Here is a 26,961-nt window from a genome sequence, read left to right as displayed (position 1 = left end):
CCTTCTACCATTGAGTTTTAAGAGTTGAACTATGTTTAACCTCCCGCAGGAACCAACAGTGAGAAGTTCAGAGCAGTTCATTGATTCTAAGAACGCGCTGCCCCGTGAGAACACTGATCTGTCTTAGACAACCTGTTAAGGCTCTTTGAACAACCCATCTACTTTACTTTGGCTTTTGTCATATCAAACCTACGTGGAAAAAAGACATTTAGCAGCGGTGATAATAACGCAAAGCCCTGCAATCAACAAGCCGCCTCTGCGCTTAGGAACCGCAGCCCCAGCAGATAAGCGAAGAGACTAAGTATGAGCTCCCGGGCACCCGTACCTCGGATTCTCAGGAGCGCGAAGGGAATAAGTGTGAGCTCCGAGGCACCCGTACCTCGGACTCTCAGGGGCAAACGACGGAAGTGGTCGCCTGGCGCCGCTCCCTCTCCCGAAATCCAAACTTTTTTGGCTCCACCACTGTTGTCTGCAAACCGCTGGAGGTCCGAGAGCATGGAGGTAGCGCGCTCGCCCCCTACAGCAGGGAAGTTTGTGGTGGTCGGCGGTGGCATCGCGGGCGTTACCTGTGCGGAGCAGGTAAAGCAGGCGCGCAGGCTTCTCCCTTCTCCTCGACCCCGGCGGCGGTGGCGCTCGGGGTTCCCTCCTGCCGCCTTTCCTAGTCCTTTTTCCAGGTAGCTTTCTAGCCGCTTTGTTTTTCTCCCTTCACTCATTCCGGCTCCCAAGTATTGTAGAGTGTGTCGTGGCCGTCAGGTGACATCCTTAGTACCTCTCAAGCTTCGCTTCAGGCGCTGAAAGGAGAGGTGGCGAGCAAGTTATTAGCGGGGAAACTAAAGCAGAGTGAACCCGCTTCTGGTCCTAGTAATAGCGGAGCAGACCGGGGGTTGGGGGGGCTAGGGGGTGGGAGGGGTTATAACTAGGAAGTACTTGGTCGGAAAATTCAGCCCCTTTTCTTAAATTAGCTGATTGAATTCCGCTTCCGCCTAAATTCCAGGTCCGTAGTGCATCATAACTAAGAGATAACTAAGTGATAATCTCTTACGTAAGTTTCCTGTACTTGGCACTCCCAAGATACTATAGATATGTCATCTATAGTAATGTTTTGTAAAACAGCCAGCAAGGGATTAAATACAGCGAGGGAATAAGTTTCTGATTTACAGTGACTAGTCAGACTACATATATACATGTATTCTAATAAAGAATGGGTTATTTCGCTGGTAAAAAGTAAACATAAGTAGTCACTGATGTCATAAGAATTTGAAGTATTTTTCCTCAACTCTTAATCTTGGGATGTGTATTTTTCATTTATTCACCAAGTAAACACCTATAATCCAGTCACTGTACTAATGGCTGATCAGATAAATACAGAGAATGGTACCTCCTTTTTAGAGACCCACAGGGTAGTGGAAGAGACATGTAAATTATTTCCTCAGTGTGTTTGGTATCTTAGGGGTGCCTTTAGAGTTGGTAAGTAGTAAATTAGGGGAGAAGTATCCTTTCTCACAGTAGATGTCCTTTTGTCTTACAGGCATAGCTCATTTTATTGCACTTTGATTTATTATACTTCACGTTGCATTGTTTACAAGTTGGAGGTTTGTGGCAACCCTGTCCAGCAAGCCTTTTAGGTGCCATTTTTCTGACAGCATTTGCTCACTTTGTGACTCCGTCATATTTTGGAAATTCCTACCAGTATTTCAGACTTATAAATCATTCTGGTTGTTATGGTGATCTGTGATGAGTAATCTTTGATGTTACTATTGCAAAAAGATTGCAACTCACTGCAGACTCAGATGATGATTAGCATATTTTAGCAAAGTATTTTTTAATTAAGACGTCCATTTTTCTTTTAGAAATAATGCTGTTGTGCACTTAATATTGACAACTGTATAATGCAAACATAACTTTTATATGCACTGGGAAACCAAAATTGCATGTGACTTGCTTTATTGCATTACTCACTTTATTGCAGTAGCCTGGAACTGGACCCATAGTATATCTGAGTTATACCTGTATAGAAGAATGAGTAAAAGTTTACCAGGTAGACAAGAAAAGACAGACATTCCAAAGAGATTCCACCTGTAATCTCAGGTGGAAAAGCATGGCATTATCTGGAAGAAGAAAGCTGAAAGCATGTGGTACATAAAGGACAAAGACTGGCAGATACATAAAGGATCTTGTAGTCAAGTTAAGAATTTAATAAGAACTTATAAGTAGTTGAACAATTTTGAGCAGTGGAGAAATGTGATCAAATGAAAACTTTTGAAAGATAGTTATAATGTGTTTGGGATAGGGGTAACTGGTTAATATGAGACTGGAAGGCCAACTTACAGGTGATTTTAGTAATAGGGCTATTGAGGGTCTGGTGGAAACAGAAAGTGGGAAAGTAAATTACAGAATATGCAAAGGAAAGGAAGATGGAGAGAGTGATAATATTGAGAATATTATAGAAAGTTTAAATAAGAAGGCACTAAAAAGAATCTGGTGGGTTTAAAGGCTGTATAGGTGACTTGAATATGCTTAATTTTGATTGTATAGTGGAGATAGAAATAGAGATTGGTGGAGATAAGGAACTGCAGCGAGAGATAAGAAAATATTTTCAAGAAACATAAAGTGAGCGAGAGAGAGGTTGTATAGAGGAAAATGAGGAAAAAAATAGAAAGTTAAACTTTGAAATTTTGATAAGGCCAACTTTTTTTTTTTTTTTAAAGGCTGCACCTATGGCTCATGGAAGTCCCCAGGCTAGGGGTCAAATCGGAGCTGCAGCTGTGGGCCTACACCACAGCCACAACAATGTGAGATCTGCAGCCTGCACCACAGCTTGTGGCAATACCAGATCCTTAACCCACAGAGCTAGGCCAGGAAACGAACCTGCATCCTCACAGACACTATGTGGAGTTCTTAAGCTGTTGAACCACAGTGGGAACTCAGAAAAAGGCTAATATTAAAGTGGCATTTTCTTCTCAGAATATATCCTGATTGGTCATTTGGAGGTGCAGAGTGCCAAAGCACTTAGGAAAGGTGCTGAGGTTATAAATGCTTATAAATCCTGAAGGAGAATGAAATTATTATTTTACAATAAATATAAGTGGGTTTAGCTGTTAATTAGGAAGATAGTTTTCTCATCCTCTGCATGACAATTGTTAGACTTTAGTTTAAATGTATTTTTCATTTTAATCAATGTTAGAGTTGAACATTATTCACCACAATCCCGTAAATATGACCAAGACCCAGGATAATGGAGACCTTTAGATGAAGAACAGTGAGTTTATAGTTTCCTAAGTTAGCAACATTATTAAAACTACATTTTTCTTGACTCACCCCCATGCCATATGTACTAATACTTTGTTATTTATCATGTCGTTTCTATTTCTTTTTTAATAAGTTGGCAATTGACTTTCCATCAGAAGATATTCTCCTGATAACAGCTTCTCCTGTTATTAAAGCGGTTACAAATTTCAAGCAGGTAAGAACCTATATGTAACTTTCTTAGTATTAATATTTAAAAACTGCAATAACTTGCATAGCAGTTCGTGTAATTATGGTATTTTAATTGTTAAAAGTGACAAATGCTAGACATGAGGTCTAGCATTAAGTTCAGTTTTATTCTTTTAAGGCGGGAAACACTTCAGCATGTTTACTGGTTGAGATTAAGAAACCAGTGGGAAGGCTGAAGATAAAGGAAAGCCAGGAATACATAATAAGGAAGGAGTCCTGAGGAGGTGGGAGACAATGGGATATGAAGCAGAGAGCAGTGGACTGACTTTGAAAAAGTGGGAGTGGGTCAAGGAAGTGGACACAAGCAGAGGAACTTACAGTGGGAAAGAGGTAGTCAGGAGTTCTTAGTGGTCTGTTGACACCAGATGTGAGGTGATTTGCTGAGAATAAAGAGGATAGAATAAGTTCAGAGAATATTCCAGTGGTGAAAGTCTGAAAAAGTCACTGGGGGACTAGAATATATTACTAAGATGCTGTTGCTCTTCTCACTCTATTGGCATTTGTACCGATGGTGCAGAAGCAGTGGTGGCTACTTATACTGGTAGCCATTGTGTTCTTTACTGCCACATTTAATTTGAAAAAAAAAAAAAAAAAGCCAATTAGAAAAAAAAAAGTTAGTTTTATTAAATCTTGACCCTTGAGTGCACGTCTTTTTAATGTTCTATATGATAAAATGCAATGTATGCATAAAACGCTTCTGCATGTGAGAGTACAACATTGGCTCAAGGAAAAGCAGATGTGCAGTCGCTGACTTGCAACACGAACTAGCTGCTGTTTTCATGGAACATCAGTTTTACTTGAAAGGACAACTGGCAAGCTGATCCTCCGTATTTGAAAAATGAATGAAGAGAGCCTGTCACTTCAAGAAAACAGCTGATGTTATTTATTGGTAACATGACAAAATTAGAGCTCTTAAGCAAAAATTAGAATTATGGAAAATTCATTCTTAACCATGAGCCTTATAGTACTTCATCTGGAGCCTTATAGTACTTAGGCTTTTCTCATGAGATGATTGGTGATTATAATGAATGTGTTTTTTTTAATATTTATTTTCTATGAAATGTGTCAGTATTTGAAAGATCTCTGTGACTTAGGGAAACAATATTGTCCAAATGACTGATGTGTGATGTTACAAGATCCGTTCAAAGTGCAGGATAGACCAGTGGATTTCATAGTAAAAGTAAGAAAAATTCTTGATATGGTTTCAAATTCTACATTTCATCTAATCTTTAAGAAACCATCAGGAGTTCCCATCGTGGCACAGTGGAAACAAACCCGACTAGGAACCATGAGGTTGTGGGTTCGATCCCTGGCCTCACTCAGCGGGTTAAGGATCCGGCATTGCTGTGAGCTATGGTGTAGATTGCAGACACAGCTTGGATCTGCCATGGCTGTGGCATAGGCCGGCACCTACAGATCCTATTAGACCCCCTAGCCTGGGAATCTCCATATGCCACGGGTGCAGCCCTAAAAAGTCAAAAGACCAAAAAAAAAAAAAGAAAAGAAAAAAAAAGAAAAGAAACCATCTCTTGTTGGGTATAGTTATCTGAAAGGGCTGCATATATGTGTAAGCCTGACCTCTCCTCATACGCTTCAGTCAAAACAACACTACAGTGGCTTAAACGTAGAAGCAGTTTGAATGCAGAAGCAGATATGCAGCTATTTTATTTTATTTTTTGTCTTTTGTCTTTTTTTTAGGGCCGCACTTGCAGCATATGGAGGTTCCTAGGCTAGAGGGTCCAATCGGAGCTGTAGCTGCCAGCCACAGCCACAACAACACCAGGTCCAAGCCGTGTCTGCAACCTACACCACAGTTCATGGCAACGCCAGATCCCCAACCCACTGAGCTAGGCCAGGGATCGAACCCGCAACCCCATGGTTCCTAATTGGATTCATTAACCACTGAGCCACGACGGGAATTCCAGATATGCAGCTATCTTATATTAAGTCAGACATTAAAGAATTGCAAAAATGTAAAACAGGGTTGTTCTTCCCACTTAATTTATTTTGTGAAAAATATTTTTCATTAAAAGTGTATTATATCTGTTTAGCAGATTTATTATTGGATTTATTATTGTTATTTTTAAGTGAATTAAGACACTTTAACATTTTCTCGGTTTTAATTTCTAGTGCAGCAAATATTGCTAAGTGTAACTCAAGAAAACAAAAGCTCTTCTCAGTCCTCAGTCACTTGCAACAGTGTAAATGGGTCTTGAGACTAAAAGGTTTGGGAACTGCTGCGCTATAGCCATGCAGTAGGATTTCTGTGCAGTGTTTAAAGTCAGATACCAATCTGCAAGGTGTGAGGTTCTTCTATAGCAGACTGGGTATAGGACTAGAGAAAGCAAGTCATTTGGTCAACTGTTGGGAGTTTTAAAAGTAATTAATGGTTAATGATGAGAGAGCAGGGAAGTAAAGGACTTGGGAAAAAGATGAAATGATCCGTGATGGAGTCTTAGGGGGATAGGCAGAAAGTGAGTCTGCTGGTTTTGGAGAGCAGGAAAGAAGGTCCAAAGACTGGATCACAATAAGATTAGCTAGTAAGTGGAAAGAGAAAGCTACAAGGATAGGGTATATATGAGCTATTTGATTAAACTATGCAGAAGTAAGTAGTGTTGTCCCATCATTTACAGGCCAGGAAACTGAGGCTCAGTGACTTTCAGGCTTGCCTGAGAGCAGTAGGACTGGTTCAAATCTTGAAATGTGGAGTCTAGCCCTCTTCCCACTGGATATAGTGCAGTTGGCTGATTTTTTGTTTTTTTAATCTGAATAGTGTATAAACAGAAATAAAAGGGTTTTTATTACTTAAAATTCTTAAAGAAAAATTTTTATGTATACATTTTTACCTCCTTTATCTAATACAGGTTTCTAAAGTATTAGAAGAATTCGATGTGGAAGAACAACCAAGTACCATGTTAGAAAATCGCTTTCCCAACATTAAGGTTATAGAATCTGGAGTAAAGCAACTGAAGAGTGAACAACGTGTAAGAGAATTTTTTTCTCTTAATGTTATTGCCATTGTTAAATTGTGATGAGGTTCTGAGCCTTCTTCGATCCCACCTACACCACTACCACCCAAGTTCCAGCATGTAAATTTTAGTGACATTGGTATCCATTAGTGTTAGAGAAACTTACACTTTTTGTAAGTTTATTGGGGTTACAGAATTAGTTTAGTTTGGCATTTTAGGTTTTGCATTTTACCTTAGGGTTAATGTTTAGTGTATTCTGGGCAGTGTGTTAAGTACTGGGATATAACTCTAGCAATGGCAGGAACCTGGTCCTAGCAGCTCTCAGTGCCATGGGGAGTGTAGACATGCATACATTTAAAATCGTGTAGATGTGGGGAAAAAATAGTTGTTGGAATATTATCAAAGCTATGATATTAGGTATCAGATTTAAGAAAACCTCACAGATTGAGTTTTTTTGTTTGTTTTTGCTTTTTAGGGCATGTGGCGTAAGGAATTTCCCAGACTAGGGGTCAAATTGGAGCTGCACCTGCCGCAGCTCATGGCAGCTTGGCATCCAAGCTGCATCTGGGCAAGGCCAGATCCTCAACCCACAGAGCGAGGCCAGGGATTGAACCCACACCCTCATGGATACTAGTCGGGTTAGTAACCCACTCAGCCACAACGGGAATTCCTAGATTGAGTAATTCTTGAGCTGTGTTTTAAAAGATAGGTGACTTAAGAGTTCTTTTTAGGTGGAAAAAGACATTCCAGGAAGCATAGATGGCAGTTCATCAACCCAAAGAAAAGAAAGGGGGCATGTGGGATAGTGAGGTTATCAAACGGGTTGGGGGGTGGTGAGTAAAGGAGATTGGCCGTCTAGGCCAGAGAAATAAGTCAATAAAATTACGATGAGCCTTTTGTATCATGCTGATAAATTGAGTTTATTTTATAACCAGAGAAGAAATAGTAAAGAGATTTTGAGTGGAGGCAGGGATAATAAAGTATTTTTTTAGGAAGGTGCATCTGACACAGTGTCAGGGATGAACTGGAGTAGAGAAGTGGCTGGTAGCCATTCACCAAATTAGAAGGTGGTTATAATAGTCCAGAATGATGTAAGGCCCCATCTAAGGCAGTATCTCAATCTCAGAGTCAGAGGATCTTCAGATGTGCTTTAGGCAAGATGAAAAGTGGGGTTTGTAGTTGCTTCTCTAAAGCAGCTCTCATCTATGAATTCTGCCTTAGGGAGAAAGCATACATGTCACATTTGAAACATAATTTGATAGGAAAAAAGTAAGCAAAAGTTCTGTTTTGAGAGGGAAAAAGTCAGAAAAAGATGAGTTTTATGAGAAAAATATTACAAATCTGAATCCAAAAATCAGAGTAAGTTTTTAACACTTATGGTGGTAGTACTTATTCCCTAAAATACCCATGACCGTGAAAGTGCATATTGAGGTAGGCTCCAAAGTGTACTAATGAAATGTGAGAGGACTTCCTGTCGTGGCGCAGTGGAAACAAATCCAAATAGGAACCATGAGGTTGCAGGTTCAATCCATGGACTTGCTCAGTGGGTTAAGGATCCGGTGTTACTGTGAGCTGTGGTGTAGGTCGCAGTCGAGGCCCGGATCTGGCGTTGCTGTGGCTCTGGTGTAGGCCGGCTGCAACAGCTCCAATTAGACCCCTAGCCTAGGAACCTCCATATGCCGTGGGTGTGGCCCTAAAAAGACAAAAGACAAAAAAAAAAAAAAAAAAAAAAGGAAACTTGCATATTAGGGCATTTGAATGCTTGAGAGTGCCACATGTTTCGTTTGAGAAGTGTCCCACACAAGGTGCATGTCTCCATTCTGTTATCCACCCTTCCTGGTCTTTAATGAATTAGAAATGATGTATTTTACCTTCGTGTCTACTTCCAAAAATTTATTAGTAGCCAATGAAGAGTTTTTGTGGGGTTTCTTTAGTAGCTAAATGCAAGTTATTTTTTAAATTTGGCCAGTGCCTATAGCTAACTTCTATTAATTAAAATTCTAACTGGATTATCTAAAGGAAGATTTATATACAATTTCTGTATGAGCATACTGTGTTGGTTTATTGATTTTATGTATTTGTTATGCAGCTGAAGAGTTAAAATGGATAATAACTATCTCCCTGGATATATAAATGCTATTTGCCTTGTTTTATAAATCAAACATGGTGCAAACGTTAACCCACTAAACCATCCAGCAAAGTCTCATATCTCTCAGAGAAGCACACGCTTATGTGTATCTACTTTCTAAATGCTACTGCATATATGTAGATATTCATTCACTGTTAAGGAGCAGACGCAACAGGACTCTAATATGTATTTTTAGTCTCATCTACTTTCTTGTCTTTTTTCTTTTTAGTCTTTTTAGGGCTGCACCTGTAGCATATGGAGGTTCCTAGGCTAGGGGTCTAATCAGAGCTGTAGCCTCTGGCCTGTGCCACAGCCACAGCCATGCCAGATCCAAGCTATGTCTGTGGCCTACACCACAGCTCACAGCAACGCCGGATCCTTAACCCGCTGAGCGAGGCCAAGGATCGAACCCGCAACCTCATAGTTCCTAGTCGGATTCATTTCCACTGTGCCACGACGGGAACTCCCATTTCTTAATTAAAATTAATATAAATTAACTTTAAAGCTAGTACCTGCTAGGATTTAAGATTAACATGTTTTTCACTTACATGAACATATAACCCCCCAAAGATCATGGGGTTTGCTGGTAAAGTGACTGTTATTTGTACTTAAGAATGTAAGTACTATCTTTTAGCACTTCTGATTTTTTTAGTTTAAGAAGACATTTTTGACCCCTTCTACCACATACTTTTCCCTTGTAGGCATTAAGGTCTGATATGATTAGAATCACTAGGTCTTCTTACAGTAACTTCCATTGAGATCAGAAATGTTCATCAGAATGCTCACTGTAAAAAGTTTCTAAATATTTAATTTTTAATCTGAAGTCAACATACCTTTCCAAACATCATGAGATTCCCTGTTATATGCATAATTTTGGGAGAATATGCCTTTTTCCATGGGAGAAAGACTAGTTTGCATCAGAGAAAGACTAGTTTTAAATGAGTTCATGGCCCTAAAGTAATTAGGAATCACTGGATTGGAAAATGCATTCTTGTGTATAGTTAGCTTTGTCGTTGCTGTAACAAAGTATTGAGTGCCACCAAGAGGCAACCTCACTGTAGCTTTTGCTTTTGTCTTATTGAATGTTTAAAGTGCAGTTGTACCCATGTATAAAGCTTTCCCCTCTCCATTGCTCTATGGTTTTTACAGTGCATTTTAACTGAAGATGGAAATCAGCATGTTTATAAGAAACTGTGTCTGTGTGCTGGAGCTAAACCAAAATTGATATGTGAAGGAAATCCTTATGTATTAGGAATCCGTGATACAGACAGTGCTCAGGTAACATTTTGACTTTGGGTCATGGGAAAGAAACATGAAGATTTCTTAGACTTTTCTACATTTGAATGGAGGTATTACATTTATAATGTTAGTTCCTACACTGTCACAGTTTCATGACCCATAGGCCAGAAAGTAGTTATAATGTTTTATTAGTACTGTCAATTTGAGTTTAGTTTTAGTTAATAATTTGTCTTGTTTTTTAATTTATGTCCTTCCATTATGTGATAGCCCGGTTACAATGACTGTGGTGAAGATTACAGTTTATGTTGCATTCATAGTCATTATTCTTCTGTGATGGGGAATATGTGATTTGCATACAAAAAATGTATTGATCTCTTTCTGAAAGAGAAAACTCCTCAGCAAAGAAATTAATATTCAGAAGATCTTTGTACAGAATCATGACAGAATCTTAGAACTGAAAAAGACGCTTAGTTTATTGTTCTGCTCAAGAACAGTGATAAGCTGTCCCAATAAGGTGAAAGTCTATCTGTGGAACCTTATACACCTTCTTTTGGTAATTTGTTTCAGGGTTCATTGACCCTTATTGTCGAGAGGCTTTTCTTGGTTTTCACTCACAATACTCTGTCTTACCTCAGGCTCATTGTTGCCCTATCCCATGAGGTGGTGACTTTAATTTACATAATAAGACTTTATAGTCTTGAAAATTGATAGTATTTTCTTTTAACTTATTCTTTTTCTGTTTTTGTTGTTATTTTGACTGTGGCCGCAGCATGTGAAAGTTCCTGGGCCTGGGATGGAACCCATGCAGCAGCTATAACTAGAGCCACAGCAGTGAGAAAGGTGGGATCCTTAACCCACTGAGCCACCAGGGTGCTCTTTTAGCTTATGCTTGATTAAATAATTCAGGAATTAGAGAATACTATAAAATATTGGAAGAACTGTATACCTCTCGTAAACATTTCAGGTTCACATTATCAAAGATTGAGTTCATAGCTGTGTTCAGCAAGGTCCTCTACAGACATGAACTCACTGAATCCCCGTGATAATCCTGTGTGACCGTCATTACTCCCACTCTACAAAGAGGAAACTGAGATGGAGAGACCAAGGAGTTTACTTGTACTTAAGTGTAGGTACTAAGGAATTTACCTGTACTTTTAGCACAGGTACTAAGTTTATCAGAAGTATAGTCTAAACTCATGACATTCATCTCCATGGCCAGTGCTTTTTAATGAAGAGCGGCTTCATTAAAGAGCATTGCTTTCAATGAAGGACAAACTAAAATTAACTTTAGATTTTTTCTTGTAGAATTTTAAAGAAGTCAGTTTTCAGGGGTTATTTATTGAATATTACAATAAGTTTTTGGGTCAGTTTAATAGCAGTGGTGACCTGACATAGTAGGAGGAGGAATTTAGCTATTCAGATGTCATCCTGAAGCAATAGGATTATTCTATACTTTGAAAAGAATCATAAGACTGGCTATTGGTCATTCCTCCAAGCTCATTGTGATCTTTTTTTTGGTGGGGGTGAGGAGGGTGGGAGCATCAGTTAGCTGTCTTATAATGGTAATATTTTTTCAATAAATATTAGACATTATTATGTGCCTGCTAACTCTAAATAGCTTTGTCTCCATCATCTTACTTAATGCTTACAGAAATCTGGAGATATAGTCATTTCTTATTTCCATTTATTTATTTACTTATTTAGTCTTTTTAGGGCCACACCTGCAGCATATGGAGGTTCCCAGGCTAGGGATCTAATCGGAGCTACAGCTGCCAGCCTACACCAGAGCCACAGCAATGCCAGATCTGAGCCACGTCTGACCTACACCACAGGGACCATTAACCCAGTGAGCGAGGCCAGGGATCGAACCTGCGATCTCATGATTCCTAGTCAAATTCGTTTCTGCTGCGCCAAGACGGGAACTCCTTGTTTCCATTTATAGTTGGAGAATGTGAGGTGCCGAGAACTTAAACAGCTTGCTCAAGGTCACCCAGTCAGTAACTGCTAAAGTCAGGGACTCTCAAATATATGCTCTTAACCACTGTGCCACTTTGCTTCTCATTTCCTCAAGTTTTGAGTGCCCAGTGACTGCAGGGAAAATGCGGACTGAGGGATTAGAAGGAAAGGAAGAATCCTCTATCCAGGATGTAGATCAATGTCATGTTGGTAATCATTTTAGTCAAATATTTGGGAATGTGGTAAACCAAAGACAGAACCTCTTGGTGCAGATTCTGAGTATACATGACAAAGGGCAAGGAAAGTCAGGCGAGGCAGTGCTATAAAAGCAGTTTGGGGTGAAATATGGAGGGAGCATTTATTAATTGGGAGGGTGTGGCCTGGCAGAGTGGGAAAGTGAGATTTATTATCAGCAAAGCCTCTTGCTTCAGGTGTTACTCTCTATTACAAAATATGCTTTCTTTTTGATGTAGGAATTTCAGAAACAGCTAACTCAGGCAAAGAGAATAATGATCATAGGGAATGGTGGTATCGCACTTGAATTAGTGTAAGTATATATTTTTAAATATTTAAGACTGCTCTATGATTCACGTGATTAATGACAGACTAGAAAACATCCAGACTAGAAAACTAAAGATAGATATATAATTATTTTTCATAAATCTTCAAGGGAGGAACTCTTTTTTTTTTTTTTTTTTTTTTTTAGCTTTCATGGAGTTATAGAGTTGCAAAAGCATCCTTATAAAAGATAAGAGTTTCAGGAGTTCCCGTCGTGGCGCAGTGGTTAACGAATCCGACTAGGAACCATAAGGTTGCGGGTTCGGTCCCTGCCCTTGCTCAGTGGGTTAACGATCCAGCGTTGCCGTGAGCTGTGGTGTAGGCCGCAGACGCGGCTCAGATCCCGCGTTGCTATGGCTTTGGCGTTGGCCAGTGGCTACAGCTCTGATTAGACCCCTAGCTTGGGAACCTCCATATGCCGTGGGAGCGGCCCAAAGAAATAACAAAAAGACAAAAAAAAAATTTAAAAAATAAAAAACAAAAAATAAAAAATAAAAAAAAAGATAAGAGTTTCAGAATTCTCCTGTGGCACACTGCGTTAAGGATCCAGTGTTGTCACTGCAGCAGCTTGGGTTACTGCTGTAAGTGCAGGTTCATTCCCTGGCTTGAGAACTTCCACATGCCTCAGGTGCAGTTTAAAAAAAAAAAAAAGCCATGAAAGTGTAGGGAATGCTTTAGATCTCAAAGGATTGTACACTGGTGACTGGCTAGATTTGACCCATACATGTGTTCTTAGAAGCATGTACTGTTACTGGAAAACAATTTAAATGTGTATACCTTTAGAGATTTCTAGTCATAGTCCCCACGACTTTTTCTTTCTTGTACCCATCCTGCTTAACTCATTTACGTTAACCTATTTGGCCCACGAAACCCTAGGTGTTTGTGAGTTCTGTTTCAGGATGGTTGGTACTCCTAGCTCTTATCAAGTGAAATACCACATAATATTTCAGGTTTGAAAAACATTAAAGAGTAGCTTGCAGTAGTATGCAGAGCATTAATGCACTTTCTTTATGATTTTATCTTACAGCAGATGACTGACTTGGAATAGTCTAGATATTTTTCAGGCTGGAAAGTTGGGTCCGACTACAAAGAGCACAAATTTATATCACAATAAGGAGTCTGCCAAAGCCTCGTCTTTGTTCACTTTCATTCATTCATTCCAACTCTGGGACTAGGTTTTTGCTCCCTCTTTTTAGAGGATATTGAATCCCATTGGAAGCCTGTAAACATTCTTAAGTTGCCTGAGTATGAGCAGTGGCAGTCATCATCATGATTATGAAGTTTGTGGCATTGTATGGAAAAATGCAAAGAAAAACTAGAGAGTCAGAACTAAACTGGAGCAAGAGGAGAGAGGCATGGATTTATTTAAAAAGGGCTTTAAATCCTTATGTACACATGACAGATTTTCTCCATCAGTTATCCCCAAAAGTATAACTTAGTATTATTATATTGTTGTTGTTGTTATTTACATTGAAAGCTTTCTCGCATTCAGAAATGTTCAAAGTCTCACCACATTTAATCCTGTTCCTCACTTTCTTTAGATTGGAATTGAAGACCGTACTGGGATAAAGCTCATAGTTTTTTGTTTTTTTTTTTTTTTTTGTCTTTTTGTCTTTTGTTGTTGTTGTTGCTATTTCTTGGGCCGCTCCCGCGGCATATGGAGGCTCCCAGGCTAGGGGTTGCATCGGAGCTGTAGCCACCAGCCTACGCCAGAGGCACAGCAACGCAGGATCCGAGCCGCGTCTGCAACCTACACCACAGCTCACGGCAACGCCGGATCGTTAACCCACTGTGCAAGGGCAGGGACCGAACCCGCAACCTCATGGTTCCTAGTCGGATTCGTTAACCACTGCGCCACGACGGGAACTCCAAAGCTCATAGTTTTATATTCAGTATACTCTTTGGTAATTTAAGAAAGCTTCCATATAGTTCTCTTCTCTCAGTTTAGGTTCACTGAATGATGAGACCTTGTCTTCTCAAAAAATGACATATCCAAACCCAGTCTGCTTTCTGAAAGCCCCTGTGTCCCACTGAGGCTAATAGTGATTTTCTTCTTATACTTTTATTTAAGTTATTAGCTCTTTTGTTCTTTGCAAATATAGGTTAATCATTTCTTTTTCAAACAGACATAGTTTTTCATAATTTCATTAAATACGGTACCTCACTGTTAACTGTTTTGAAAAGTGGTTTTAATAATGAAAACAGTATTTCCTGTGTGATGATACCTTTGTGCTTATGCTTTTTTTTTTTTTTTTTCTTTTGTTTGCTCTTTAGGGCTGCACCTGTGGCATATGGAAGTCCCTAGGCTATGGGTCAAATCAGAACTGTAGCTGCCAGCCACAGCCACAGCAATGCCAGATCCCAGCCACATCTGCAACCTACACCACAGCTTATGGCAACACCGGATCCTTAATCCACTAAGTCAGGCCAGGGATCTACCCCGTATCCTCATGGATACTAGCTGGGTTCATTACCACTGAGCCACAACTGGACCTCCTTATGTATCTTTCTGAGGACAGTAGTTCATAGGGTAAGAGGATTAGAGGGTACCCTGTGAGGAAGAGCACATCAGGAGTTACTTGTGGTTATGTATAACAATGACCTGCTGGTCAAGCATGAGTATTTTAAGCTGTATTGTATGTGTTGTGTTGCTTTATTACTTTAAAATGCAAAAAATGATAATTAGAGAAATTTTCTAGTTTATAAAAGTCAAGAAAAGTGTTATGGTAACTATGTGCCTGTATGTAAATTGAAATATAAAATTTATTACCAAATCTCTGCTTTCTGCTCATCAGTAAAGCTGTATGACCTAAGTAGCATTAGATAGAATGGTCTCCATGTAATCTGAAATTTGGTAACTATAAATATTCTTTGCTGGCATAGGAGAAGAGGAAAAATACCCATTGGAGAAGGCAAGGGACTCCATTACCATACACCAAAAAGTGTGAACATCAGGTGACCTGGAGTCAGGTGCACTAAATGTTCTTTTTCCTTACCATCTGCTTATTGATTAGCCTTGAAAAGTAATATAACCTGTATTATATCACTGGTAAATAAAGATGGCAGTACTTTTTCCAAAATAAATGTTATACGTTAGTAACATTAATACAGTATACTTTTTTTCTTAATTTTTTTATGGCCACACCTGTGATACATGGAAGTTCCTGGGCCAGGGATTGAATCCGAGCTGCAGCTGTGACCTGTGCCACAGGTACAGCAACACTGGCTCCTTTAATCTACTGCACCAGGTTGGGGAACTGAACCCACAACACCCCAGCGACCTTGAGCCACTGCAGATGGATTCTTAACCCACTGTGCCACAGCAGGAACTCTCACAATTTACTTTTATTACCATTGCAATTTCAAAAGAAATTCTAGTATATTTAGGGTGACCATATATCCTGTTTCTCCAGGATTGTCCCAATTCATTTTGTACCAAAACAAATGACAGATAAATTATAACGGACATCAGGGACTTTGTAGAATGAGTATCAAGAAAACCATACTCTCTCGGGGATGGAGTGGGAGGGATCGGGAGCTTGGGCTTATCAGACACAACTTAGAATAGATTTACAAGGAGATCCTGCTGAATAGCATTGAGAACTATGTCTAGATACTCATGTTGCAACAGAAGAAAGGGTGGGGGAAAAACTGTAATTGTAATGTATACATGTAAGGATAACCTGACCCCCTTGCTGTACAGTGGGAAAAAAAAAAAAAAAGAAAACCATACTCTCAATGCCCAAATCTAGAAATAAAACTGCAGTTTCCCAGGGCCTCTGGCTACCTCATGAACAGTAATGGAAGTTGGCTTCTATATACCTTAGCCATTCCTTTCTTCCTCTAAGATCCTTCATTTTTCTGTGAACTGGGTCTTTCTTGGGTTAGATGACTTAGAAATTTCCGAGATGAAGGGAATTCATTGCAGGTTAATGATGCCTCTATAACAAGGTTAAGATTCTCTTTTTTCTGTGTCCTTTCACAATGTGCTTTGAATATATAAAATATTTGTGAGCAGAAAAGTCAGCTTTTCTCAATATTGTAGCTATGTACCATCCATCTATCCATTACCAATTATGCTGAAACTAGATAAAAAGGCACTGCTCATTCCTGGGAACTCTGGGGGACATTCGTATAATAACTGTATTTAGAAATGGAACACATTGAAGTGATATTCATTGCAGTGAAATTTTACCTGATATTCAGTATATATATTGATCACTTATATACTCTTTCAGTAAACTGGTTAAATTTCCTTTATTATTTATTCTACTTTAACTCGTATTATCCTGAAAAGGTGTTATATTCCTCTCTATAATCATTCTCAGTTTGCCTTAAAATATTTTCTTTACTTTTGCCTTAAGAGATAATTGTTATTTGTCAATGCAAAGATTTCTTTTTAGGCCTCTGAAATTGCTCTAAATCACTTTTGTCTTCCTTTTAGGTATGAAATCGAAGGCTGTGAAGTAATTTGGGTCATTAAAGATAAAGCTATTGGGAATACTTTCTTCGATGCAGGAGCAGCTGAATTCTTGACTTCAAAGCTCATTGATGAAAAATCAGAGGCTAAAATTGCACAAAAAAGAACCAGATATACAACTGAAGGTAAATGCAGCATCTAGCTCATTGATTCACAGATGAAGCTTTATTTAACCATATAGAAAAAGGCTATATGAAAATTTAGCAAAATATTTTATTTCGAAGATAGGAATATAGATAATATTTATTTCTATAGCCTATGACTTTTTAAGATTTTACATATATATGTATATATATGACATATTTTACAAAAAATATGTGTAACTAAAACTAAAAACTTAAAGTGAATTAAATAAACGAGCCCATCTGCATCTTTTTAGACAGGCTGCAATTGGACAGTACCTATGGTAATTTTATAAAAAATGCAGTGAGTTTAAAAAACAAATACAGAAAAAAAAAAAATATATATATATATATATATATATATATATATATATATATATATATATATATATACAGGAGTTCCCTGGTGGCCTAGCAGTTAAGGATTTGGCATTATCACCACTGTGACTTGGGTTCGATCCCTGGCCCAGGAACTTCCACCTGCCAAGTGGGCACAGCCAAAAAAAAAAATGTGAAAAATAAAAACAAACGCAATAATTAGTATATAAGAGCTTTTTTATTTTTTAAAAAATTTGGCTTATAAAATTGAACAAGAATTTTGTAAGTTTAGGGGATACTAAAAATTGACAACATTTTCAAAATTTGATGTCTAATTTTCTTACCCTTCATATCAGTGTATATAACGTCCATAATATTGAATGTGTTTGTACACAACACTTGATTGAAAGATTACCCATTTTATATCTCTATATCACAAAGTATTAAAATAATGAATAAAATGATTGATATAGGTAAGTTTAGTCCTGTTTTATGTATGAGAATTATTACATTGCCTAAAAACTTCTGAACACAAGCATAATTTTCTGCCTGGCAGTTTTTATATCATTTCAGTTTTGAATTGAGTTTATCTCTTTAGGAAGGAAAAAGGAAGCACAGACCAAAGCTCATGCTGGTAATATAGGCAGTGCCTTGGGACCAGATTGGCATGAAGGATTGGATCTTAAAGGAACAAAAGAGGTATGTTTTCATATACTGTTTAAACATGTCTAGATGCAATTTAAATTCTCAAACTGTCCGTTAAAGACTGGTTATAAATATGTAGTCAAAGAATTGTTGGAGTTCTCGTGGTGGCTCAGCAAAAATGAATCTGGCTAGCATCCATGAGGACGCAGGTTCGATCCCTGACCTTGCTCATTGGGTTATGGATCCGGCATTGACATGAGCTGTGGTGTAGGTCAAAGACACAGTTCAGATCCTGCTTTGCTGTGGCGTAGGCTGGCAGCTACAGCCTTGATTCAACCCCTTGCCTGGGAACCTCCATATGCCATGGGTGCGGCCCCAAAAAGAAAAAAAATTTAAAAAGAGAATTGTTAGGACACTTTACTTAAAATCCATGATGGTAGGAAAGGACTTAAGTGCTACTTGGCTTGGTTGAACTCTCCAGAGAAAGAGATGTCCATACCAGACTTTAGTGAATACACTTGTCCTATTCTAAATTAATCTTTTCTCAATTAATAATATTTTATATGTATTATATTTTAAAGGTCATTAGATTCTAAATAAAACACATTTAATATCCTAATTCTATAAGAAGATGACTTGGCTCTAACTCATTTCATTTACTAGATGTTTTAATTTCTTAATAGTTGTAAAAAGGCTTCAATATTTAAATATTGTAAGAAACATATGTGCAATCCTTATTATGTGTATGATTTTGGCCTTCAGAAGGTTGGAAGGGGCTGGCTTCACAGAATATCTAATTTTTGTGATGGAAATTTTTCCTGAGGTTAATGGTATTTCTAACCTGGGACCTTCAGTTTAGTTCAGTGAACATTTATTATCTCCTACCTAATTGGCACTATACTAAGATTATGGAATGTAACAGTCTGGGATATGTCAACTTATTTGTTTAATCTACAATAGTCATAATTTTCAAAAAATATGTATAGTTGTCAGTGAGGCTTATTATTGAAATGTATGCTCTCACTGCTACCTGCCTTTTCAACTACTTGATCTCTTTAAGTGCTGGATGAGTTTTTTCTGCTCACTCCTTTCACACACAGAAATTTAGAGGCATGTTTGGGGGCATAGAGTGTGCTTTCATTTATACTCTAAGAATTATTTTTTCTATATGTTTCTATAAATGTATTGTAAATTTTTTCTTCATCACCAGTAACCCAAGTCATTCTTTTTGGAAATATTATGATGACCAGTACTTCTTTATTTTAGTTTTCTCATAAGATTCACATTGAAACTATGTGTGAAGTAAAGAACATCTACCTTCAGGAAGAATTTAGAATTTCTGAGAAAAAGTCCTTGATTTTTCCAAAAGACCATCATAATCAGTCAGTGACAACTGACAAAGGTAAGTGAACCCACTTATTTTAAAAGAAGACAACTTAATATTGCTTTATTAATGTGTTTTTTAAAACTTCATATTTCCATAAAATTAAATGTGAAAAGTAAAATAGAACCGTAATTTAATAACATAAGCCATTTGTTTTCACTACTCCTTATTTTCTAACAAGTGAAATTGTATGAGTTTAACATTTTATGTAGGGCTCATTGTGTTTTGACCATCATAACCCTGTGAGTGATTCACAGTATCTTGGAGGTCAAGACAAAACATAAAATCTAAAAAAAACCTGAGGCTCTCAGAGGTGAAGTGAAATCCTCAAAAGCAAACAAATTGGAATCTATAAATTTGAAACCAAGACAAAGATTTTATAAAATTCCTATGCTACACTTCTATGGGAACTACTCAGATACACTCAGCCAAACCTGTTGTTTGAGGTATCCCACTGCTCTGAATTCTTTGAATTTTTTCCATAGGAAAAGGGAGTGTTAGAGTTCGAATGAATAATAAGGGGAAACACTGAAAAGTGAGTAACCTAGCTGGACTAAATTCAGTGGAGTATAATCTATTAATAAAGATTTTTAAAGAAATTCGTAGGGTGATTATCAATTTAAATTTATTAGAATTTCTATGTCTAAATTTGAAGGAAAAATGTTTAGAATGCCTGCCATGGTTTTTCAAGTATACCCAAAATAAGAAGGTGGCATTGATTGCATTAAAATTGTTTCAGCAAATGTGCCTTATAAATATTATTAAGGATTCTTGGTTTTTTTTTGGGGGGGGTGTTTTTTTGTTTTTTGTCTTTTGAGGGCCACACCTGTGGCATATGGAGGCTCCACCACAGAGCACGGCAACACCGGATCCTTAACCTACTGAGTGAGGTGAGGGATCGAACCCGCAACCTCATGGTTCCTATTCGGATTCGTTTCTGCTGTGCCATGACAGGAACTCCAAGGGTGGTTGTTTTTTAAAGGCATCTCCTGCGTTTTTTTTGTTTGTTTGTTTTTTCTTCTAATCATATTCACAAAAGCTGTAGACAATTGGTGGTAATTACATCTGAGAATAATTTTTTTTTATTTTATTTCAAGAGATATGGCCTGTATATGTGGAACTGACCAATGAAAAGATATATGGCTGTGATTTCATTGTCAGTGCTACAGGAGTTACACCAAATACAGAACCTTTTCTTTGTGGCAACAATGTAAGATGAAAATTTTTGTCTCATTGTAATTATTTATGAAGATCTCTAATTCTCAAGCATGAATTGTTTGTTTTGGCACAGAACTGTAACTTAAAATGGCTGAAAGCAACTAAGTTTATATTCATGTCTTGATTTGCAGTATTTTTTTTTTATTACTTCAAGTCCTTAAGCAGTTAACATCCCAGCATAAATGTCATTATTAAAGGGACATAATCCACAATTTATTGAAAAGTTGCTTAAAAGTGATTCTTCTAGAGAAACTGTCTTGTATTTCTTGCTGTTTAGCATTCGAAGCTTACAAAAACTGAGAAGTACTTTCGTAATTATGAGCACAGTAGTCTTATGGTTAAGTGGGGTTTTTTTTTATTTTGGCTGCATCGGTAGCATGTGGGAGTTCCCGGACCAGAGATCAAACCCCCACACCACAGCAGCAAGCCAAACGGCTGCAGTGACAATACCAGATCCTTAACCTACTGTACCACAAGAGAACTCCTAGGGTTTGGGTAATTTTGATGCTAAGTTCTAAGAATGTTTTGGGTTTGTCTTAGAAGGAATTTGATTCCCTAGAAATTCAGCTTAGCTGTCTAAACTTTTGCAGCCATTTTTCACTTTATTAAAGATCAGCATATCAACATGCTGATCATACCAGTAGAAATTTGATTTGTCTTACTTTAGAATGAAAAATTCATGTTTCATTTTTCTTACCCCATATGCTTATGAGGAACATTGTTTAGTTTGATGTAGGAGACGATGGTGGCCTGAAAGTGGATGATCATATGCACACGTCCCTTCCTGACATCTATGCTGCAGGTGACATCTGCACGGCATCATGGCAGCCCAGCCCAGTCTGGCAGCAGGTAAGCCAGTATACATGATCACATGTTTTTTATCAGAGACTATCTGAAAATACAGGCGTTACTGCCAGCAAATCCAACTTTCTGTGGTTTTCCAACTTTTCTACTTTAAGTAGGAAGCTATCATTAAGTTATTTTGTTACATAAACAACCAGCAAACAAAAAGAATGGCAGAATTTTTCTATTTTCATAAGTTGTTATATAGTAATGAAATAGACTGGGATATCTTGTAATTTAAAAAGAATTATAGTAGTTCCTGTCATGGCTCAGCAGTTAATGAACCCAACTAGTGTCCATAAGGACACGGGTTCAATCCCTGGCCTCGCTCAGTGGCTGTGGTTTGGGCCAGCAGCTGCAGCTCCGATTCGACCCCTAGCCTGGGAACCTCCATATGCCTTGAGTGTGGCCCTAAAAAGACAAAAAAAAAAAAAAAAAAAAAAAAAAAAAGAAAAAGAAAAGAATTATGGCTGATACAGTGTTTCTCATGCTCAGATGCTTATCAGCTGCTATCCACTGAACTTGCTGTGATGACAGAAATGCTCTGTACTTCTGCAGCGTCCAGTCAGGTAGCCACTAGCCTCATGTCTACCAAGCACTTGAAATGTGGCTAATGTGACTGAGGAACTGAATTTTAATTTTACTTTCATTAATTAATTTGGGGTTTTGTTTTTTTTTGGTTTGTTTTTTTTTTTTTTTGGTTTTTAGGGCCGTACCCATGGCACATGGAACCCTTGGGATCCTTGACACACTGAGAGAGGCCAGGGATCAAACCCACGTCCTCATGAATACTGGTTGGATTTATTTCCAGTGTGCCACAACAGGAACTTTTAATTAATTATGTGGCTAGTGGCTCTGATTCTAGATAGCACAGCTTTAGATTTAAAAATAGCAAACTGAGATTACAAACCACAAAAGTAAAGCATTCTGTTCCTGTTCGGTCTCTGGGAATTATTACTGAAATAATGTTCCTGTAGTAAACAGTTCTTCCTCAGCCTAACAACCCCTTCCATGAATCTGGACTTCCTGCCCTTACAGGGTTGCCTACCTCCTATTGGTGAAGCAGAAGTCTTAGAGGAAGATACTCAGACAGTGGCCAGAGGTAGGTTGTCTTAGGAGGAGTAGAGACAGCAGATGTTACAGATAAAGGAACCAGTCGGGAATTCCTGTTGTGGCTCAGAGGAATTGAACCTAAGTATATCCATAAGGGCTCAGGTTCCATTCCTAGCCTTGCTCAGTGGGTTAAGGATCCCGTGTTGCCGTGAGCTGCAGTGTAGGTTGCAGATGAGCTCAGATCTGGCATTGCTATGACTGTAGCATAGGCCAGCAACTGTAGCTCTGACTCAACCCCTAGCTGGGGAACTTCCATATATACCCCAGCCCTAAAAAAAAAAAAAAAAAAAGAACCAGTAAGCACTTGGTGAAAAATCAACCAACTCCACAGGCAGTAGGGATGTTATTCATCAGATCAACTGTGGAGTGTAAAGTAGTGGAAGAACTAGACGTATTTTAAGAGACAGTTTTATTATTTTGTGTTTTTATATACATCAGAGAGAGCGTCAGTAGTAAGTGCTTTCAGCCATATTTCTAAAATGCTTCACCCAGCTTGTCACTTTTCTCTAAAGTGACATCCTACATCATTTTTATGGCATATCTCAATTACGATTTGGAGTTTGTGGATTTTTTTTTTTTTTTTTTACATTTCAGTCCTCTGAGAGTTGAGTCTAGGGGATACATAAATTACACCCTTTATGTGCCTCATACTCTGACACAGGAAAGAAACATCCAAAAATAAACAGGGGTTTCTTACTCACCTATTAGTGAATGTAATAAACTCCATCTCTTAATTGGCAGAAGCAGTGTGTACACTATAATCAGTTTGTTTTATATAGTCCAAGACACAAACTGAAGAGAGGCGGAAGCTGGAATACAGTGGGTAATGGTGCAGCAGTGTAATGCTGCAGACCTCTTCTCTTAGCTCTGTTCTGGCTGTTACTGTGCTCAGTTCACTCTGCGCTCTTAGTATAGATTGCCCCTTCCTTCCTTCAGCAGACTTACCTTGTTTACAGAGAGGAGACTGAATTAAAAAAAAAAAAGAGAGAGAGAGAGACAGTTCAAAAAAAAAGTCTATCACTTCTACCAGAAGTGCCTCAAGTTAATGTCCATGATTGCGGTTTTTTTGCACACAGAAAGACATTAGTTATACACATATGAGGTGTAAGTCAAATACCAAAATCAGTTGGTGTGGACTGGTGAGTGCTACTGTGGCAGAGATGATAAAATCAGTTATCTAACAAGCTAGATCTAACCATCAAGGACTGTCAAACATTGAACCCCATCAAGGACTTTTACTAGGTTAAAGTGATGGCATTTTTCAGATAATAACATTGAAAAGTTAAATTGCATAACATTTTTTATTTCAGATGCGGCTGTGGACCCAGGCCAGACAGATGGGGTGGTATGCAGCGAAATGCATGGCCGCAGCTAGTGTAGGGGAGTCTATTGACATGGATTTCAGCTTTGAGCTTTTTGCTCATGTAACAAAATTTTTTAACTATAAGGTAAGATAGATAAGCAAATCAGTGCCTTTCCTTACTCATTAGTCTTACAACTATGGTCATCTCATTTTTTCACATGAATAAAAATTTACATGGTTTCTGGTCACTTTACCAAAAATGTGTGACAGCTTTCCTCTCTACTTGCAAATCAGTACCTGGTATTATTGCTGGTCCTAATTCCTAATCATCTGTTCATCATTACCTTCCTTCTCACTAGAGTATTTTATGATTAAGGGGGGTGTAAATCTCTTCCAAATTTGCTTTCTGTTGGTACATTTCTGGTTTTGAGATTCACTCCTTCTTTATCAAGGGAACTAACAGCTTTTCAAAGTGAAGAATGAGCCACTATGGAGCAGGTACTTCCCCATACCTATTATTTAATCCTCTCCATCATTCTGAGGCAGGTTTTTTCTTCCTAATTTACAATAAGGAAAAATATACACATACAAATATATACATAAGGTACAGAGAGATTAAACAACTTGCCCCTGAAAGATGTATCTCAGTTCCTCACTAGATCTTTAAATCATGACTCCAGGATAATGTCATCCACATCCTACATATTTGTCTATTCACTAGATACTTTTAATGTTCATATACATTGTGTGGTAGTGTCATCTGTAGCATAAATGCATGCCATACAAATGTTTTTTGGGGGGACCCTCCCAATGGCACTTTCAGCTGTAAAATTTATAGATTTACCATTCTAGTGAAACACAAAATAACAACATAGTATGTTTCTTTTTTGCACACTCACTAAAATAAATTTTTTTTTATCTTTCTCTAGGTTGTATTGCTGGGAAAATACAATGCCCAGGGCTTAGGGCCAGATCATGAATTATTACTAAGGTGTACCAAAGGACAAGAGTACATCAAAGCCGTCCTGCAGAACGGGAGAATGATGGGAGCTGTCTTAATTGGTGAAACTGATTTAGAAGAAACATTTGAAAACTTAATTTTAAACCAGATGAATCTTTCAGCATATGGAGAAGATCTACTAGATCCAAACATTGATATAGAAGATTATTTTGACTAAGAAGAGCATTTCGAGAGCCACATCAGGTTCCAAATCAGACACAAAAGTCATACGTCAATAAAGTAAATGACTGCACTAATTTAACGATGACCATCTGAAGTTAAAAATACTGAAATACAAGGATCTAAAAAATAAAATCCTGAAGATGAAATCAGTTCAAATACTTTATTTACACATTTTTTTCTAACACAAAATTAACCATGAATTATGTGAAGAATTAATTTCTGTGTTTTAAACTTAGAGACGTTCATCTCTAATTTACCTTTAGAGCAAATTTAACTAGCTTATTGTCTACTTAGTCAACAATGTGGTCTGGTTAGTATATTATAGCCATTCCTTAATTTTGAAATGTCAAAGTAGGGCTGTGGTTTGAAGCTTACAGGTTTGGGGGTTATTTTTGGGCTGCACTCAACAGCATGACGAAGTTCATAGACCAGGGATTGAACCTGAACCACAGCAATGACAATGGATTTTCTTTAACTTTTTTTTTTTTTGTCTTTTCTAGGGCCACACCAGCGGCATATGAAGGTTCCCAGGCTAGGGGTCAAATTGGATCTCTAGCAGCCAGGGATCAAACCTGCAACCTCATGGTTCCTAGTCAGATTCATTAGCCACTGAGCCATGACGGGAACTCCTTTCTTTAACTTTCTTACAGATTTATTTTACTTAAATACAAGTTCTTACCTGCTGATATTATTTGTATTGATACTTTATCCTTTTTTATTTGGAGTCTACAACTATTCTATTTTTTTTTTTTTTTCGCTATTTTAGGGCCACCCTCAGGGCACATGGAGGTTCCCAGGCTAGGGGTCAAATCAGCTACAGCTACTGGCCTACACCGCAGCCCCAGCAACTCGGGATCCGAGCCATGTCTGTGACCTACAGGCAACCCTGGATCCTTAACCCACTGAGTGAGGCCAGGGATCGAACCTTCATCGTCATGGATCCTAGTTTGGTTCATTAACCGCCAAGCCATGAAGGGAATTCCCTACAGCTATTATAACCTGAAATCATTTACTTGCTGTGATGAGCCTGTGTAAAATATTCTGTATAAATAACATCGGAAGTCAGTTATGTCAAAAGAAAAAAATACAGCTAGTTATGACAAGGCATAAAGAGCTTAAGAGAGTTATATGAACTTATTCTCTTAACTATTTTACATTTAAAGGGTTTTTTTGTTTTGAGGGGGAGACTATATTCAATAACCCCCACTTTTTTTGGCTGTGCCTGAGGCATGCAGATGTTCCTAGGCCAAAGATTAAACCTGCACCACAGTGGTGACAATGACAGATCCTTAACCTACTGAGCCACCAGGGAACTCCTTAAAGTGTTTTACAGTAATTTATTTTTCCCTTGTTTCACACTAAATTTATACAATCCAAGATTTCAGTCTTACAAGGTCTCAAATTCTCAAGTCTTGAATACTTCAGAGATAAATTCTGAAAATATAGTTCCATATGTGTAAAATATTAATGAAATTGTCAAACTTTTGATTAACTACAAAACTAATAGTGTATCCATGCATAAAATATTTTCTTGGAAAATTTAGAAATACTCATGCATTATCAATTTTTCTTTTCTTAGCCCCTATAGTCTTATTACAGTTAGATTGCTGAAGCATGTGTGCAGACTTCTGGTAGTTACTTGAATTTTTTTCTTCCCTCTTTTTATCAGCTCCTTCAGAATGACAACTTTGAGGTGATTCAATCTACAAAACAATAATAAACACTGGTAAAACTTCAGCTATTCCATTTTCTCTGGAGATTTAATAACCTCAGTAGTCCTATATCAGCTCTTTAAGTGTCCAGTGGTCTTGTTTTTTATCTTCAAATTTCTTCCAATATGAGCCCTATCTTTAATATAAGGAAGGGGCTGTGCTGTCAAGACTATAAAAGAACACATCATGTGTCCTCAGAAACACGTGCCTGGCGTGCTTTTGCAGCCTTGATAGTGGTTAGTTTATAACTGGTTTTCAGCCTCTGCTGCACTTGCAGACTTCTCAACTAGTACTG

The 26,961-nt window shown here is 38.0% G+C and overlaps 3 protein-coding genes across 18 annotated transcripts in view; 1 reads left to right on the top strand and 2 right to left on the bottom strand.

Annotated features, from left to right (window-relative positions):
- SLCO1A2 (solute carrier organic anion transporter family member 1A2) overlaps positions 1 to 837 on the bottom strand; it is a 109,378-nt gene extending 108,541 nt beyond the window's left edge. For 3 of the 10 annotated variants that reach the window (XR_002343818.2, XR_014845326.1, XM_021091148.2), the window contains exon 1: positions 326 to 837. The gene's annotated coding sequence lies outside the window, so the exon portion shown is untranslated. The remainder of the gene's footprint in view (positions 1 to 325) is intronic. The other 7 variants (XM_085024757.1, XM_021091149.2, XM_085024759.1 and 4 more) reach the window with 4 other exon arrangements.
- PYROXD1 (pyridine nucleotide-disulphide oxidoreductase domain 1) lies at positions 383 to 25,100 on the top strand. 5 transcript variants are annotated; one of them, XR_002344088.2, is made up of 13 exons: positions 383 to 579; positions 3,383 to 3,463; positions 6,360 to 6,479; positions 9,742 to 9,870; positions 12,261 to 12,334; positions 16,790 to 16,950; positions 17,864 to 17,964; positions 19,177 to 19,312; positions 20,392 to 20,504; positions 21,239 to 21,361; positions 22,394 to 22,457; positions 23,779 to 23,916; positions 24,701 to 25,100. XR_002344088.2 is itself a non-coding variant. In XM_021092253.2 (12 exons), exons 1-12 carry the CDS (start codon positions 496 to 498, stop codon positions 24,947 to 24,949), a joined length of 1,509 nt encoding a protein of 502 aa, XP_020947912.1. In that variant the 5' UTR covers positions 383 to 495; the 3' UTR covers positions 24,950 to 25,100. The 5 variants fall into 5 exon arrangements, 2 of the variants coding, with proteins under 2 accessions (XP_020947912.1, XP_020947913.1); XR_014803771.1 differs by lacking the exon at positions 20,392 to 20,504; XM_021092253.2 differs by lacking the exon at positions 22,394 to 22,457.
- The window catches only part of RECQL (RecQ like helicase), a 46,091-nt gene continuing 44,230 nt past the window's right edge, over positions 25,101 to 26,961 (bottom strand). For 2 of the 3 annotated variants that reach the window (XM_085024717.1, XM_021091092.2), the window contains exon 14: positions 25,101 to 26,657. In XM_085024717.1, the coding sequence (XP_084880843.1) occupies positions 26,505 to 26,657 (153 nt within the window). In that variant the 3' untranslated portion in view covers positions 25,101 to 26,504. 3 annotated transcript variants of the gene reach the window in all.

This window comes from Sus scrofa, chromosome 5 (genome assembly GCF_054392235.1).
Source record: "Sus scrofa isolate SSC_HxYL_T2T_F1_AM1 chromosome 5, Sscrofa_HxYL_maternal_Yorkshire_Landrace_v2.0, whole genome shotgun sequence".
Classification (NCBI taxonomy): domain Eukaryota; kingdom Metazoa; phylum Chordata; class Mammalia; order Artiodactyla; family Suidae; genus Sus; species Sus scrofa.
The sequence above is the reverse complement of the archived record's forward strand: the minus strand, read 5'-3'. Positions and strand labels throughout refer to the sequence as shown.